At 38.5% G+C, this 17476-nt stretch overlaps 1 protein-coding gene across 1 annotated transcript; it reads right to left on the bottom strand.

Moving 5' to 3' along the window:
* Positions 1-44: 44 nt before the first annotated feature.
* Positions 45-16125, bottom strand: LOC120416883 (transmembrane protease serine 9-like). Its single transcript, XM_039578776.2, has 13 exons — positions 15972-16125; positions 15560-15601; positions 15292-15493; positions 15061-15225; positions 14830-14915; positions 11392-11792; positions 11232-11324; positions 10981-11081; positions 10434-10559; positions 9873-10356; positions 1003-1412; positions 568-729; positions 45-500 (listed from the first exon to the last, which is right to left on the bottom strand). The coding sequence occupies exons 1-13, from the start codon at positions 16081-16083 to the stop codon at positions 104-106; spliced, it is 2781 nt and encodes a 926-aa protein (XP_039434710.1). The 5' UTR covers positions 16084-16125; the 3' UTR covers positions 45-103.
* Positions 16126-17476: the final 1351 nt, after the last annotated feature.

Consider the following 17476-nt stretch of genomic DNA (forward strand, 5'->3'; position numbering starts at 1 on the left):
TTCGACCAAGATGTCATCAACAATCATCACAACACATTCCAACGTCATAATCATCTCGATAAAAGAATCGTTTTATTTCCTACAAAAAACGCCCGCATCCCTCCTACATGTACAAACTGATCCAGTTGATGTAGGACGTAATCCGAGTGGCCAGGACCGGTTCCCCGGTCGCGCACCGTTCCTTGTCCCCGTAGCTGTACAGACCGACCAGGTACGGCAGGTAGACGTTGTTGGACTGCCGCTGCCAGCTCACGAACGGATCGCCCTTGTGGGCACAGTTGGGCGCGTCCTGGCCGTCGGGCCGCAGCCGGAACTCCTGCCAGCACATCTGGTCGTTGTTGAGGTCCGTGTGGGACGTAAACTGCTGGCAGTCCCGGTTGTGCACCAGGTTCTTGTCGTGGGCGGTCATTGTCCGCTTGTCGAACTGAACCTGCTGCGCGTAGAATGGGGTGCGGTTCAGGTCGCGCCACAAACAGGCCGGCACGGCGTTGGCGTTGATGCTGTGGGAGGAAGAAATTTTGTAATGCGTTGAATCCTGAAAAATAAAAAAGCTTGATTGGTACTCACGACACTTCCGACTCCAACTTCAGCACGGCGATGTCCCCGTCGCGCGTTTTGGAATTGTAGCTCTGATAGCGGACGGTCTCTTTCACGGCAATGATTTGCGCTTCGCCGTCGTTGATGCGGCTGACATCGCTCTCACCGATGCTAATTACATCCGGACTGCGTCTGTAAATGAACAAAGCGTGGAAATGTAGTTCCGAAAACCCTTTCTTTGACCAAAATCAAATTTAATTAGCAATGTGCGTTGAAATTTCGCACGAAATCAAAGTGTCACAGTCGCATTTCATCGAAAAGGTTATAATTGTTCAACCGAACCAGCAGCTGCAGCATGCGTTCTCCAATTGGCCCCCGGATCACACAGGAGCACACAACTCCGCGGGTGAAGTGGGTTTGTGACCACCGCGCACAGTTTCCCCCCTTCTGTTTGAGTTTGCTCACCTCTTGACGCTGTTGGTGCAGCTGGCCGTCGTCAGGACCGTGTTCCTGTTAATTAACGTGCCCATGCAGTGCCAGTTGGTGGCCGTTCTGTTGACTTTCCAGCCGATCATCACCGAATGCGGATGCCGACTGGTGCCGTCCTCGTCCAGCGGGCCGCCCTCGGCAAAGTCCACCGATTTGGGCCTGAAGCGCTGGTAATTGGTTTCGCACTCGGTCAGCAGTGGCAAATGTGCCGTCGCGATGAACGAATTAACCGGACAGCAAACGATCGGGGCCGTCTCGTTGGTGCAGAACTTGATTTCGTCCCCCAGGTCCCGGTGCTGGCAGTGGTCGATGTGGACGCACACGCCCGCCTCCCGGTCCGGCCCCTCGCAGATGTAGTCCAGCGCGAGCTCCTTCTCCAACAGGACCTGGAATGGTTTCGTATAGGTCAAATTACTGATAAGTAATGAATGTTTTTGGACACAAATATAATTAAAATCATTATAACTACTATAACTACTTAATTTCTTGAAATATTTCACCCTCTAGAACCCAACCCCGCCTCTAGGCGGGCTTCGATTTAAAAAATCGCCAAAAATCCATTTTTCAACCAATTTTTGATCTTCAAAAAGCATTGGAAAGAAGAACTTTTAAAATTTTGGAAAATTTTAGGGTTGGAAGTTTGACTTGTTTTATGTGACTTTGCCAATGTTTTTAAAAATGTAATTTTTTTAGGGGTCAACTTTGGCTGTGTTTTTTACGAAAATTTCCTATATTTTAAGTAAAAAGAAGTATGCAGTAATTTTTCTAGTGCCCCAGACTATGCCTCTACGCATTTATTTACAATTTAAATGATAATGGTTCCATTTTATAGCAGAAAATGTGAAAAACATCCAAAAAACTGAAAAAGTTACTGTAAAAACATGAAAAAAATAGATAGGAAAAATGTAATGATAGGATAAACTAAACAAGATAAATGCGAATTAAAATACTAAAAATGAAACAAGAAAAATATAAAACAAGAGAAGAAAAGTTTTTCGTAGAACAAAAGTTGCTCAAAATGACCTCCTGAACACGGGAAAAATAAAAATTTTCGAAAAAAAAAATTTGGGCAGTAAAAATAATCTTTGAATCTTGAAGATTTCAGACATTTCATCTTCTTGCAGTTTGTTAAGGAAAATCCGAAATTTCTGATTGTTAAATATTTGAATTTGGATTCAAACATAATCAAATAAAGGCAAATTGCTTTTAAGCAACATTTTTTAAACATGTTGAAACTATAAAAAAAAATCAAACATTTGACTGGATTCTGTTTCTTTTTAGTTAATACAGATATTTTTAAGATTGGGACCATTTATGAACCAAGTAGACACTTTAGGGTAGTGGATCTCACGTGATAAAGAATTTCCCTCAGGAGGGGAATTGGACCATTCTCGGAAGGGAATGAGAGATGCTCAAAACTGAACAATTATTGAAAATGTTAAATGCTTCTCAAATGTTTTAGTTTATTTTTTTCTTGAAATTTAATAAATTTCTAAAAGTATATACGGGAAAAATAATAGCGATTGAAAAACATTTAAAATTCTGTGAGTTATTGCATTTGTTACAGTCTGTGCAAATAAACATGAGCTAAACTTTTTGTCTGTTTTCCTATTTATATTAATTTCACTGAGTTTTTCCATTCTGTCAATTAATAACAGATTTTTTTTTTATAACAGATGAGCGAGTATTTTTTGCTGATTCGTGAGGAGGAGCGCTACGCGAGCTGGCTCACGTTTGCTCGTGCTCATGTTTGCTCATTTGTTTTATGAGCGCAAATGCTCATCGCTCGCGCTCGTTTTTGCTCATTGAGCAAAATGAGCGGTATTATTTTTACCTGTACCTTTTTTTGTTCAGCAGAGCTTCGAGGTAATTTTTTATTTCTTCGAATGGAGGCTGGAATAGGTTATTCTTAATAAATCCAATAGAGATATTTTTTATAATTTTTGTATTGAAGCTTGTTTTGGAGTTAGAGTTTAGGTGTCAAATTAGGGTCTGAAGAAATAATCCGATTTATAAAAATAAGGTTGATAAAGGAGTAACACGTGAAACTGAACTATTTAATTAAGCTGAAAAATATCATTTGAAGCACACCAAAATGTTATCTTGCTAATACTTTACGTCATGTTTTTAATTTCTGGGCACCTCATCTTGTTTTATCAATTATTTGTAATTAATTTTGCATAATTAATATTAAATCTGTGTCTTAGGTGAATTTCACATCAACTATCTTATGCTGGAGTCGATTCCCAATAAATATATAAGAAATGAGCATGCCCACACACAGTAAATAAAATCATGGTAAAATTTCATCTAAAAAGGAGTACATCTTTTCTGTCAGAAAAAAGCTTTAATTTTACTTCTAATAATGTGTAAATTTACATCTGGCAGACGCTAGGAAAAAATATCTGTAATCCCAAAAAAATATCAAACCAGCGATAGTTATATCTAGCTTACTAAGTCCGCGCCCCAACCCGCACGGCCATCTCACCGTTGTGAAAACTGGACGATCAAAGCCAATGTAGCTCTATGTGTTCCGTATATTGTATATGTACCCTATATGCAGTAAATACAGTATACAATATACGGAACACATAAAGCTACATTGGCTTTGATCGTCCAGTTTTCACAACGGTGAGATGGCCGTGCGGGTTGGGGCGCGGACTTAGTAAGCTAGATATAACTATCGCTGTTTTGTTATTTTATTTTGGAATAACAGATATTTTTTTCTAGCGTCTACCAGATGTAAATTTACACATTATTAGAGGTAAAATTAAAGCTTTTTTCTGACATAAAAGATGTACTCCTTTTTAGATGAAATTTCACCATGACTTTTTTTACTGTGCAAGTAAACACATGTTTTAATATTTAAAAAAACGATTGCCATCCTGTTAACACCTTATTTAAGACCAAACATTGCCGTTCCTTGAAATTTTACTCCAAATTTGAAAGTTAAACAAGCTAAAAAGAGGGTCTGGAATTCTAAGCTAATTAAAGCACATGAATTGCGAATCAGCCATTTTTCATTGATCAAAGCTAGTTTTCTCTATTACCCAACTCTGAAATAATAATAATAATAAGCTGACAACATTAGATGAGTACATGTCCCTTTTTCGTGATGATCTTATCACGGGAATATGATATGAACTTCAAAAGTGGCAATCCAATTGACCTGAGCCAGATATACTAAAAATGTACCTACTTTCATGATGAGCGCTCGTTGGGTGTGAGCGCATGCGAAGAGCAGGAGCATTAACATTGTTAAAGATTAAGCATTTCATTCAATCAACCATAAACAGTTTGAATAATTTTGCCTAAAAAAAATCTGTGAATATTTGCATTTTTCAGACTTCCACTTATAAAATAAATAACAAAATATTTCTATTTCAATTGTTGAAAGCAACGATGGTAAAATAATCATCAAAAGAAAATCTTTTGACGCTCATTAAGAGAAAAAATCAAAAGGGAACGGCACTCTCTTCTCTTGCGCACGAAAGATCGGTAAAAGGAATCTCAAAAATTCATATCTTGGGCGTCATCCATAAAGTACGTACGCTCTTAGGGGGGGTGGGGGAGGGGGGTTACCGTAGGTTTGACAAGATGTGACCAAGGGGGGAATTACACAAATAAATTAAATCCTCTTTTCTAAAATTGTTTGCTTACTATTATTTAGATGTACCGTCATCAGGGGTGACATTGGGTCTGGGGGGTGAGATTGTATGACCCAAACTCACCCCCCAGACCCAATGTCACCCCTGATGACGGTATCACATTATAATTTAATATATGGTCACATTTTTTTCAGCTAGAACTTCAATGTTTTGCAAATTCTTGCTTGATAAAAATAAATGCTTTGAAAGCAGTGTGTTCATCAGAAAACTGCTATAAATGGTTTGAACTTATAAGATACAAAGCTGCGAAAAACAGTTTTCAAGATTTTTTAATACTTGAATGTTATATGTACCAGGTCTTCTAATTTTTAAAAGATACAAAACTGTTTTTTTTGTTTCGTAATGTTTATTCTAAAAAAATGAATAATTAGACAATTTTTTTTCATATTAATATTGCCAAAAATACCAAAATTATGGGAGTTAAAAGATATAAAAACCATAAAAAAAACCCATCGAAAACAAGGGGGGGGGGGGGCAAAATGTGACGTAATTTTTGAGGGGGGGTTCAACCTTGAGTGACAAAGTATGACATAGGGGGGAGGGGGGGTTGATTTTGGCCGATTTTTGCGTGACATACTTTATGGATGACGCCTTGATCATTTGACGCAACATCTATTTTACACTTGCAGGGTAACGTCACACGTCGAAAAATTACCGGTTACTTTAATTTTATGTGGTGCTAACAAGGAAATACACAATAAACTTCAACTCTCGCGGGTGAAGAAAGTTTGCAAGCGATTTTTTTTTTGCGATTATTTCATCCCTGATTGTAAGTCTTTAATTTATTTTAAACATGAACTTGTAGTTTAATATCATCAAAAGAGATTTTGCATTTTAGCAATGAAATGCATTTTTTGTACGCTTGAAAATTCCAAGGTAAACCGGGGTGACATTGATTTCAATTTATTTTTGGAATATTTTCCAACTGGTAAGGTTTTTCTCAAGATTATTATTTTTAAAACATGTACTGGGGTAGCCACACAAAGTCCATACACTATTTCTGAAAAACAGTTTTTTCAATAGTGCTTAAAAAAATAGTTGCGTGGAAAATTCTTATTTTGAATCCCGGGATAACTTTGATAGTCATAGTGTTTTTTAAATCAGATTTAAGGTGTTCAAATTTTATTTTTACGTCAAATGTACTATCAATAAGGTTGCTAATATAGTTTTTAAGAAGAAAAAAATCAATGTTTTGCCTTCCTCACCTTACTGAGGAAAGGCTATAAAATCACTCAGAAAACGAACTTCTTAGTTTTACCTCCTAGACCCACCTTCATGTATACATATCGACTCAGAATCAAATTCTGAGCAAATGTCTGTGTGTGTGGTGGGATGTTGATCAAAAAAACCGATTTGGACCGTTTTGGTCTCATTCGATCCGTCTTGGGGTCCCATAAGTCGCTATTGAAAATTATAAAGTTTAGTTAAGTACTTCAAAAGTTATGCTAAAAAAACGATTTTAACAAAAGTCCGGAAGATTGTAAAAAGGGTGGTTTTTGTAAGAAAACCCGTCATGCTATACATTTTTAGAAAGGTAATAAAGAGACCTTTCCAACGCGTCAAAAACATTTAAGATCTGACAACCCTATCAAAAGTTATAAGCACTTAAGTGTTATTTATGCACTTTTTGGACGCCGGATCTCAGATATTTTGATGAAAACGTTGTCCGGATCTCTCATGCGACCTATCGTTAGATAGGTAATCAAAAGACCTTTCCAACGCGTTCAAGACATTGAAGATCTGACAACCCTATCAAAAGTTATAACATTTAAGTGTTATTTATGAAACTTTTAGAGGCCGGATCTCAAATATTTCGATGAAAACGTTGTCCGGATCTATCATGCGACTGGTCGTTGAATAGGTAATCAAAAGACCTTTCCAACCAGTTCAATAGATTGCAGAAATGACAACCCTATCAAAAGTTATACGCACTTAAGTGTTATTTATGAACTTTTTTCAGGCCGGATCTCATATATATTGATGAAAACGTTGTCCGGATCTATCATGCGACTGGTCGTTGGATAGGTAATCGAAAGACCTTTCCAACGAGTTCAATAGATTGCAGATCTGACAACCCTATCAAAAGTTATAAGCACTTAAGTGTTATTTATGAACTTTTTAGAGGCCGGATCTAAGATATTTTGATAAAACGTTGTCCGGATCTATCTTGCGACTGGTCGTTGGACAGGTAATCCACAGAGTAATCCAGAGCGAGCAGTCCGAACAAAAGTCATTCAAATGTTTGGCTCCGTTACGGGTTTACCCTTTGGAACAATAGCAGCTTGTGGCGTTATGTTTTGAGCGTTACCAGCCTGGTTAAGAAAAAAAATCATCATAGTAAACTCAGGTTTTTTTCTACTTGACTTTGTTTTGACAAGTGCAAAGCTTTGAATGGTTGTTGGAAATGTGTGTTCCTTTTTTCAAAATTTATAAAAATATTCAATTTTGAACTGGGAGAAAAATCTTAATCTTTGTTTGCAGTTTTCCGAATAATCAAATACTTTGAATTGGATGTAGAGAAGAAGAATGCTGTCGGTGTTTGGGCCTACCTGGAGTCACTTCGTTAGCTCAAATTAATGGACGATGAATTAATTAATAGCTGAGTCTCGAATGCTCGTAGATCACTTTTGGTCTTGTTGTGACAAAAAATTTCATTTGGAATTACAAAAATACACGTGAAAAACAATACACTCAAACCCCGATGGTTTGACACCAATTGTTGTCAAACGAACGGGGTCACTTTTTAGTTTGACACCCCTTTTACACGGAGCTCACACACACTACTGAACGTTTGTTTTGATAGTGTGCGTGAGCGCCGTATAAAAAGTGACAGTTCGTCACTTTTTAGTTTGACTTTGACCAACCAACGGGGTACAAACTAAAAAAGTGTCAAACGAAAAAGTGACCAACCACCGCACAGTGGGAAAAAAGGGCCCAAAAAATTACCGCAACATGATTTCGCGCAAACCATCGATTGCTATACACCAAAAGCTTCGTTTTTGCATCAGGAACAATAATCCGATGAAAAATTGCACTGCACGGACCGGTGGCCGGAGTACAGGCCACCGGAAGATCCGGATTTTTGGAAAAAGTGTCAGATTTTTCCAAATGTGAACTGATAAGCTTTTTTCTACCATGAATAGTCATGCAAAACAATCCTAGAATAATATTAAATACCATAGGACCCATCGGAACCGGTTCCACCGATCTCCGGTGGCCAAATCCGGAACCGCATTAGGAATTAACGTAAACTAGTCATGCGACGTATCAAACTTCTTGATTTTGGATGGGGGCATGAGTTATACACTCCTCTTTTAAAAACATGAAGTTTGATATGTCGCAAGAGAGGTTTCAGGAATTTCGGATGTGGCCACCGGAGAACCTGGGAATCGGTAACCGGAGGCAAAAATACATTTTAAGGATACTCTCCATCCAAAATCAAGAAGTTTGATACGTCGCATGACTAGTTTACGCTGATTCCTAATGCGGTTCCGGATGTGGCCACCGGAGATCGGTGGAACCGGTTCCGATGGGTCCTATGGTATTTAATATTATTCTAGGATTGTTTTGCATGACTATTCATGGTAGAAAAAAGCTTATCAGTTCACATTTGGAAAAATCTGACACTTTTTCCAAAAATCCGGATCTTCCGGTGGCCTGTACTCCGGCCACCGGTCCGTGCAGTGCAATTTTTCATCGGATTATTGTTCCTGATGCAAAAACGAAGCTTTTGGTGTATAGCAATCGATGGTTTGCGCGAAATCATGTTGCGGTAATTTTTTGGGCCCTTTTTTCCCACTGTGCACCGGGGGTTGAGTGTACATTTTTCTTCAGCATTGTATTCAGTCGTCACTTCCGTCAATAAAACTGACAATGTTTCTATTCACAGAAATTAGGAAAGTTAGACAAAGATGAAAATTATAAATTTATAAAAATAAAAAATCTTCAACACAACAAAACGTAATGTACCTCCAAAATTAATTGTGTCAACAAATCCATATCTTTGTTGTTCCCTTGACGTTGTTCGCCAAAAATTGCTGAAATTAATTAACGAGCCTTTCAGCCATAAACGCTGTTTCGGCTCGGCAAGAAACTATCAAGTAAACCCCAGTATTTGCCGATTCTGATAACAAGCCACGCAAAATTGCAACACAGCGTTCGGTCACAAGTAGAAAATTCGACTTCAATCGGTTGGTGCACCGTAACAGGTAAGAGCACTTCCAGCAAAATAATCTCACACTTTATTGTCAAGAGAGTTTTCAGGTAAATCTTTTCGACGTTCTTTTTCATTTCGTTCCAAATTATCAATTTATTCAATTCAATATTTAAGAGTCTTCAGAGAATAACTTTGTTGATATTTGGAATGTGAAAATTTTTGACAACTTTCCAATATCATCTAGCCGACTAGATCGCTGTGAAAAAAATGTAACGCATTGAACGTCAGTTGGCCCAGAGGGTTACGACAAGCGAAATTTTGCTGAAGGGGCGATGTACCACGATGTACCGCGTAACGCAACCATAAATTAAATGCCAGTGCTCCCTCTGGATTACTCTGTGGGTAATCAAAAGACCTTTGCAACGAGTTCAAAAGATTGCAGATCTGACAACCCTATCAAAAGTTATAAGCACATAAGAGCCCTGAATTATGAAGATCTGACTACCCAATCTGATGGTGTGAATAATGAATCAAGTTGATAGAACACTGAAAGGTCCGCCCTTTAGTATCTATTTTGGATAGCATTACCGTCTAAATGTGAGGAAGGCACCAACCACCTAAGGGTGGATTAAGTAACGTTTTTATTTAGTTAACTTAGTTTATAAGCTTTTAAATAAAATACAAATAACTTTTAGGTAAAATCCTTTAAAAGTCAAAATTTTGCCCGAAATTCCTTAAAACTTGGATTGTTTAAGTTATGTTTCAAAAAAGCATAATATTTATAATTGACCAACTTATTTTACCTTCTCCTAGTGGAAAATTGTCCAAAGAGTCCGAAAATGCATTCCGTTATCCGATTCGAATTCATATTCGTTGAGAAAATCATGACATTTTGAGAATATTAAAATAATACTATTCATCAACATTTTCTTAATTACAGTTAAGGCTGGTACAAATTTTATTTAAAGTTTTTGTCCAATCTTTGCTCCAATTAAATTGATTATCTCAATCACACAACTCACCTGCCGCACACTGTTGACGTTAACCGCCCGATAGATGACCGTGTCCATCCACTCGCGGAACGCTGCCACCCGGGTCGCCACCATCGGCCGCCCAAAGCCACAGTCCGGTGCGTACGACCCAACGCCCAGCACGTCCTCCGGAAATGGATTGGTGTCATCGGCCGGGCGGACCTCCCCCAGGACCTCGTTCCCGTTCCAGGGTTCGCACGTCCCCGGAACGAGCCAGTCCCGTGACCAGGTGCAAAACTGCGTCTCGTTGAGTCCCTCCTTCAGGATGCCATAAGTCTTGTAAAACTCGGTACAATTGGCCGGCTCGAGCAGTGGCAACCGCGCCGTCAGATACCGTTCCGTTCCGTCCGTGTTGTTGTCCCCGACGGTGCCGTCGTCGTTCAGGTTGTACGGACCGATGCCGAACGAAAGGAAGTGCCTTTGATCTTCGTCGATGGTGGCAACGCAGGACACCGACTTCCAGTCGTATCGATTTCTGTTTGAGAATCGGGCAAAATCGAAGCAGAGGTGAAATCAAACAAATTTCGCAAATCTCGCCCCTCAGATAATCACCTGTTATCGGTTTGCAGCCGTATCAGTGCCAGATCGTTGTAGAGCGTTTTTTTGTCGTAGTCCGGGTGGAAGATTATCTCGGCAATCCGCTTCCAGTCGTTCTTGTAGTTGACGACGTCGACTTCACTGCAAAGGAAATGGATGGAACAGGAAGCACAATCGTGAATATAGAGGTGCAATGTGGGTGCAGAAGAACGGCCTTTGAGAAGGTGCAAACAGGATTAGCTAGGCTCAGATTTGATCAGGGTTTCTGGTACTTTTTCTACGAAAATATGTATTTCCCTTATTTTGAGTTAATATTTAGATTTTTGATTGTTTTTATTATTTTCATTCTCTATCTTTTTTCGTTTGGAAAATATACAATGTTATTAAATTGTATTAAATTATCCTCAGGGAATAAATATTAACCGAGTCAAATTTTGCTACCAAATCTATCTCCTAATTCTTTGCGGTTTCAGTAACCCTTTCCACCTGCGTAACCTCAAAGCACTTGAACGGGATTAACTCGATGCTTGCAACCCACACACCCACCCTTGGTTCTACTTACACATTTTTTACGCAACGAGCCGACGTCAGTGCGAAATCTTGTGCCACTATCGTGCAACCGCAAATCCAATCAACATTCTCACCATCCTTTCCAACTGCGCACTGATAGAAGTTGAGGAGGTGGTGGTGGTTTTATGCAACAAAGGATGAGACGAATCAAGAAGATAAAAAAGTGGGTTAGATTGATCCGTTGAAGCGCTCTATTGGTAACTTCTGAGAAATCTATGTAAGGCTTCGATTTGTGTCACACACCTTGAATTCTTTGAAAATGTGCAGCTGTGCATTGTTGGGGTTTGCATCGATTGACTCCTTCTTTCCCGTCAGATAGGGTTGACTGAAGGATCCCTAGAAAAAAAAAGAGAAAAAAAATGTTAATTGAATGATAACCAACCATTATCCCAGAACAGTCTACCTTTGAGCTCGGTGCAACCAACGCTTCGTCAGCCTCTCTGAAAGAAATATGCCTCGTGACGCACTCCTGAGGTGCAAAGTTCTTCTTCGTTACATCTTCGATCCAGTAAATGTAGTGAGCAATCTTGATGTAAACTCCCGGCGTAGTCTGACCGCAGGGAACTCCCAGCGCCGAAACGCCGACCACGAACGGGGTGTACCTCGAGCTGGACAGCAGTCGAATCTGCAGCGGACCGCCGGTGTCGCCGGGGCATTCTGTGAGCACCTCGTCACCGGCACACATCTGCATTCGGTTGATGCCCCGCCGGAAGGCATCTTTGTTTGTGCGGTACCAGAACTTGCACCGATCCTGGTTAATTATGTTCAGTGGGGTGTTGTAGATGGGCGGAGAGACGTCGGTATCTGTTCGGGGTGAGATGTTCTCGAATTACTCTGCGCATTTAAAATAATCAAATGTATTTTGAAGTTTATTCTGAGAAAACAAAAATCGATACCCAAAAAAAATCTTACAAATTTCGGCAGTCTCTATTGCAAGATTCCTACTCGTCTCTTAGGGTTCAATGGCTTTAATGGGGAGGGCCCTTTCGACCCCGGGGTTTGAACTGACGACCTTTAGATAGTAAGTTCATCTGCCAATAAGCGTTGGTCTAGTATTTGTTTGCTTTTCGCGATGCAAAAATATAAAAAATACTAAACAACAAAAAATTAATATTAGACAAAAAAAATATAAATGTATTGAAAAACACAACAAATTAGGGTAATTTTTAAATCGGCTCCCCTCCCAGTAACATTTACACACAAGATCCTCTGTAATTATTAAGTCAAATGTAATTACAAAAGCCGACTCGGTCCTAACCAGGTCCCAGTACCGAAAAGGACCTAATAAAAATAATTTCATGAAAAAAAATAGGGTAATTTTCCGCCACCCCCCACGTAAATTTAATTGGAATAAGTTGCCCTGATCCCATTTCGATTTGCATGAAACTTTGTCCTAAGGAGTAATTTTTTTCCCTGATCACGAATCTGAGCTCTATTTTTCGATATCTCGTGAAGGAGGGGCGGTGTGACCCCTTCTACTTTGGAACAATAAAAAAGACGTGTTTTTCAATAATTCGCAGCCGTAAAAAATTACTAAAATACTAAAATACTAAAAAACTAAAATACTAAAATACTAAAATACTAAAATACTAAAATACTAAAATACTAAAATACTAAAATACTAAAATACTAAAATACTAAAATACTAAAATACTAAAATACTATAATACTAAAATACTAAAATACTAAAATACTAAAATACTAAAATACTAAAATACTAAAATACTAAAATACTAAAATACTAAAATACTAAAATACTAAAATACTAAAATACTAAAATACTAAAATACTAAAATACTAAAATACTAAAATACTAAAATACTAAAATACTAAAATACTAAAATACTAAAATACTAAAATACTAAAATACTAAAATACTAAAATACTAAAATACTAAAATACTAAAATACTAAAATACTAAAATACTAAAATACTAAAATACTAAAATACTTAAATACTAAAATACTAAAATACTAAAATACTAAAATACTAAAATACTAAAATACTAAAATACTTAAACACTAAAATACTAAAATAGTAAAATACTAAAATACTAAAATACTAAAATACTAAAATACTAAAATACTAAAATACTAAAATACTAAAATACTAAAATACTAAAATACTAAAATACTAAAATACTAAAATACTAAAATACTAAAATACTAAAATACTAAAATACTAAAATACTAAAATACTAAAATACTACTAAAATACTAAAATACTAAACTGCCCATGTTCGCATAAATTTCCTATATGAAAAAACAGCAAGCTGAGAAAAAGTTTGTCCCACACATGTTAAGTTTTCTCGAAAAAACTGGATTTCCTCCTGATTTCTAGAACAAGTACGGGATGTTGTAGGCTTGTTTGAAAGAGCACACGATTTTGATCCAATCTGCATCAATAACTCAAAATCGATGAGAATACAAATGGGACATTTATCCGATCAGGGGCAGTAATCTACGATGATATAATATCAAGTCTTTTTAAAAATATTTAAGTTACAAAAACAATGTTTCAAGTGCTATGCCTTTTGCGTATCTGTAAACTTAAATTTTAACAATCTAAGTGTCAGCCAGAATAAAGAATCATCATATTCTGTGCCAGATTTTGAGAGATTTTTCATTTTCGGCAAATTTTGAACAATTTTTTGGTTAAAATGAACGATTTAAATCAAAAATAAAAATACTGAATATCATTTTTTTTTTAATTAAAATGTAATTTCAACTTTTTTGAGGCCAACATATTAATTAAACCACCGAAATTCTACCAATATTTGATTTTATTCGTAAACTTCTTCTCATTCCTTGTTTTTATTGTTTTATATAGGCCGTTGCAAATATTTTTCAAAGTTTATGTCGCCCCCCCCCCCCCCCCTCCAAAATCGGTCCGAAAAATCAGGGGGCAAAAAACATATTTCTTCAAAAAACTTCAAAATTTCATAGGAAATAGAAGTCTAACCAACTGAAAACAATTAGAAATGCATTTTCCTGCATTCAAAATCATATTTAGCATGTCTTTGATCGATCAAAAATATTTTCAATTTTTATGAAAATTCAATGTACAGCTTCGCAGAAAGTTTTTTTTTCGGCGAAAAAAAAATCTCTTCAATACTTTCATATTTTGAACACTAATGATTGCAAAACAACTGGGCAGGTGTGAAATGCATTTTAAAACACTTTTTTTTTATTCAAATGTTGAGACCATGGCTTGTAATTTCAATTTTTATATTTTTTTTATTTTTTTGCCCTTCCTCGACCCCGACCAGAGTCGAGGGACATAAACTTTAAAAAATATTTGCAACGGCCTTACGTCTGCTAGATTTTTCCAGATTTTTTTTTATTTGGAACTGGCAATCCTTGGGTCTGAGATTTCCAAACAAGTGTCCATGTGGTTTATGAATAGTCACGATATGCTGAATAACAATTAAATTTAAATGAAAATACCATCGATTACTAAGTATTCAAACTGTTAATCTATTTTCACAACGAAATCTGGATATCCAAACCTTTTTTTTCGGGAGAACCGGGACAAAATACAAAAATTCTCGGGATTTAGGAATTTTCGATTTTGGAAAAAATCCGGGAATTTTCTTTTAATAATCCGTCTCCAAGATAACCTTTCCGTACAAAATCCATATCCCATGTTGATAGAGCTGCACAACAAGATCTCCACAATTACATTTGGCCCAAAATGCAAGTGCAATAAAATAGCATGGTTACAATGATTTGATATTAAATAAAAATACATGATTCTCCATATTTCAGTTCACATAAAGATTCAAAAGTTAAATAAACATGCCTTGAATTCTAACTAATTAATTACACTCATAAATACTCACAAAAGTCCCAGCCGGTGGCGTGCAGCTTTCCGAACGAAAACGAATCGTTGGTGTACAAACAAGCCGGCGTTACAAAATCGGTCACGCTGGGGAAAGGCAAAAACCAAAACAAAAACAAAACATCAAAGAGCGCCTCTCTTGTGAGCTCGTTCTCCCGTGTGAGAGCGAGCGATCAAATTGAGTGATCGTAGATTTTGTAATCGACGATCAAGCACAACACAAGACACATACGTCACCGGTTTGGCGAGTTTGAGCAGCGCGACGTCGTGGTAGGCACTGTTGAAGTTGAACTCGGGATGACGGACGATTTCCGCAATGTCCGTCTGTTGCGCAAAGCGGTCATCTTTGGCCCCGTACAGGTCCAGGTCGCCGGCCCGGACGGTCGTTGGGTCGTTCCTGAAGGGGGAGAGAAGATCTGATTAGCGATGGTTGCGTCCACGTGGCTATTGACGGGAAGGTTACCCTTCATCCTGGGTGCAGTGAGCAGCGGTTAGGACGTAGTCCTCTGCGATCAACGTTCCCGAGCACCTCCACTCGATGTCCCCACTGGTTTGCTTCCAACCGATCGCGACCAGATGGGCAAACTCCCGGGAGAAGGTTGGATACTGGACCGCCGGAGTGGTGGCCTGTCGATCGACCAGCTTCTGCAGTCGCAAGGAACAGTCTGTGGAGTTTAGAAGATCATGGGTTAAGGAACACTCAGTTAGCTGGTTCCAAGTGGTACACGTACCTTCTAGAGATCCCGAATTAGGAAGTGTATGAACGCTCAGCTCTGAAACGAGAAGTTCGACCTTGAAACAGTTGCGAAAATATTCACGGTATCACATAACTCGACGCAGTATCATTCACTCTCATAATCATAAATCGAGCCACACATCAGGCACGGAAAGAAAACCTCACCGCAACTAGATTGAATATATTGTTCCTCAAATTGAAAGCTTATTATGTGGTTTTAAAAACAATAACAATAGAATCATCAACATAGTATTACGGATTCAACAACAAGCTTCTCTCCGTGTATAATCACACAACATCAAAATCGGAGCCATTGGTGTCAATCTCGGCCACTTTTCCTCAGGTTCGTTCAATTTCACCACTTCCCGCAACACACCCCAGAATTTCCCTCCGTGTCACTGGCTAACCTTCAAACGATTTGTGAAATGCCAGCGTCCAGTCAGCTGTCGAAACTAGTAGCAGCAGCAGCTGGAATGTCGCCACCGGCAGCGACCACCGCGGGACTCCGATTCCGATCATGGCACAAGACAAACTGAGCTTGCTGAGTTCCCCGGCAGCAAGTCTCTCGCAACCGGCGACGAACCCGTCGTCGATTTTATGCATAATGTCTTCGTCGACGGCGTGTCGTTGGGTGTCTGTTGAGGTGCAGTGCAGTCGACACGTGGATTACATAAGGCGTGGTGCACAGGTTTTGGGGCGGGTGGACGCAACAGTGTCCGATGTGCGGATCGATGAAGAGTTTGGGGAAAGAGAGAGTGTGGTGAGCGAAGTGCTTTCACGTGAAAAAGTTGTCTGATGTTGGGATACTTTGAGAAGGCGGTGTGCTAGGCTCGAAGACTAACAGAAGGCTGGGGGCGATCGTGCGTGACTGCTTGTACCGTTACGGTGAGAGACGATCGTAGATCAAGTTTGGAGTGTGAATGGTGATTAAGTGTGGGTGTGGGTGACGGATTAGAATGGATTTATTTTAGTATACGTTCAGCTTATAGCGTACAGCCAAAACTCAATCTCACAAACTGTTTTTATTAGTTTTTTGAACAAAATAAATATTTTGTTTTTTTTTATTATTTGTTTAAAGTAGTTTAATATTTCACTTCATTTCAATTCATTTTTATTAGGTTGCTTTAACAAATACATTGGTGCAGTTGTTATTCTGAGCTGAGATATGGACTACCATTAAACAGCTGATTTTTTTCAAAATGGGGAGAGAGTTTGCTGGTACTAAGGAGAACGAATTAGACAGAGAAGGGAAAAAAATGCAAAAATAACCTTCAAAATAGAGTAGTTTAATATATTTTTCAACGTTTGAAAAATATTTTTGGTCCAAAGATTTTTTAAGCAAATTTAAAAAGCTCCCCTAATACATGAACTATGAAAATATTTGCCACGACTTAACCAAATTATATTACCATATTGAAATCACTCAAAAGACATGTCTTTTGTAAACTAAAACAATTGCAAAGCTTACTATTTGTATTTGATAACCACACCCTTTTAAACAATCTATCGAACTTCAGTTAAAATAGTTTTTATAGCATAACTTGGTTATAGAATGGTTACGCTGTCCGCTTTGTAAGCGGATGTTTCTGGGTTCGATTCCCATCTGCTCCAACCTTCCATCGGATGAGGAAGTAAAACGTCGGTCCCAGCCTTGGTTGTTAGGCCGTTAAGTCATTCCAGGTGTAGGAGTCGTCTCCATGCCATAAGTACAAACAACACACCAAACCAAGCCTACTCCGGTGGAATCGCTGGCGGCGGTTGGACTCGCAATCCAAAGGTCGTCAGTTCAAACACTGGGGTGGAAGGTTCCTTGGAGTAGAAAGAGGTTTGGGTGCTCTCCCCATTCAAGCCTTCGGACTCCTAGGTTCGAGCAGAAACTTGCAATAGAGACCACAAAAGACCCGGGGGTCGT

Source organism: Culex pipiens, chromosome 2 (genome assembly GCF_016801865.2).
Source record: "Culex pipiens pallens isolate TS chromosome 2, TS_CPP_V2, whole genome shotgun sequence".
Classification (NCBI taxonomy): Eukaryota; Metazoa; Arthropoda; class Insecta; order Diptera; family Culicidae; genus Culex; species Culex pipiens.

Excerpts from the sequence above, each read along its gene's own strand:
- LOC120416883 (XM_039578776.2), bottom strand. The coding sequence starts at position 16,083 with ATGATCGGAATCGGAGTCCCGCGGTGGTCGCTGCCGGTGGCGACATTC. Across the intron at positions 10,357-10,433 it reads CGGCTGCAAACCGATAACAG|AAATCGATACGACTGGAAGT; the intron begins GTGATTATCTGA and ends ATTCTCAAACAG. Across the intron at positions 501-567 it reads AAGTTGGAGTCGGAAGTGTC|CATCAACGCCAACGCCGTGC; the intron begins GTGAGTACCAAT and ends TTCCTCCCACAG.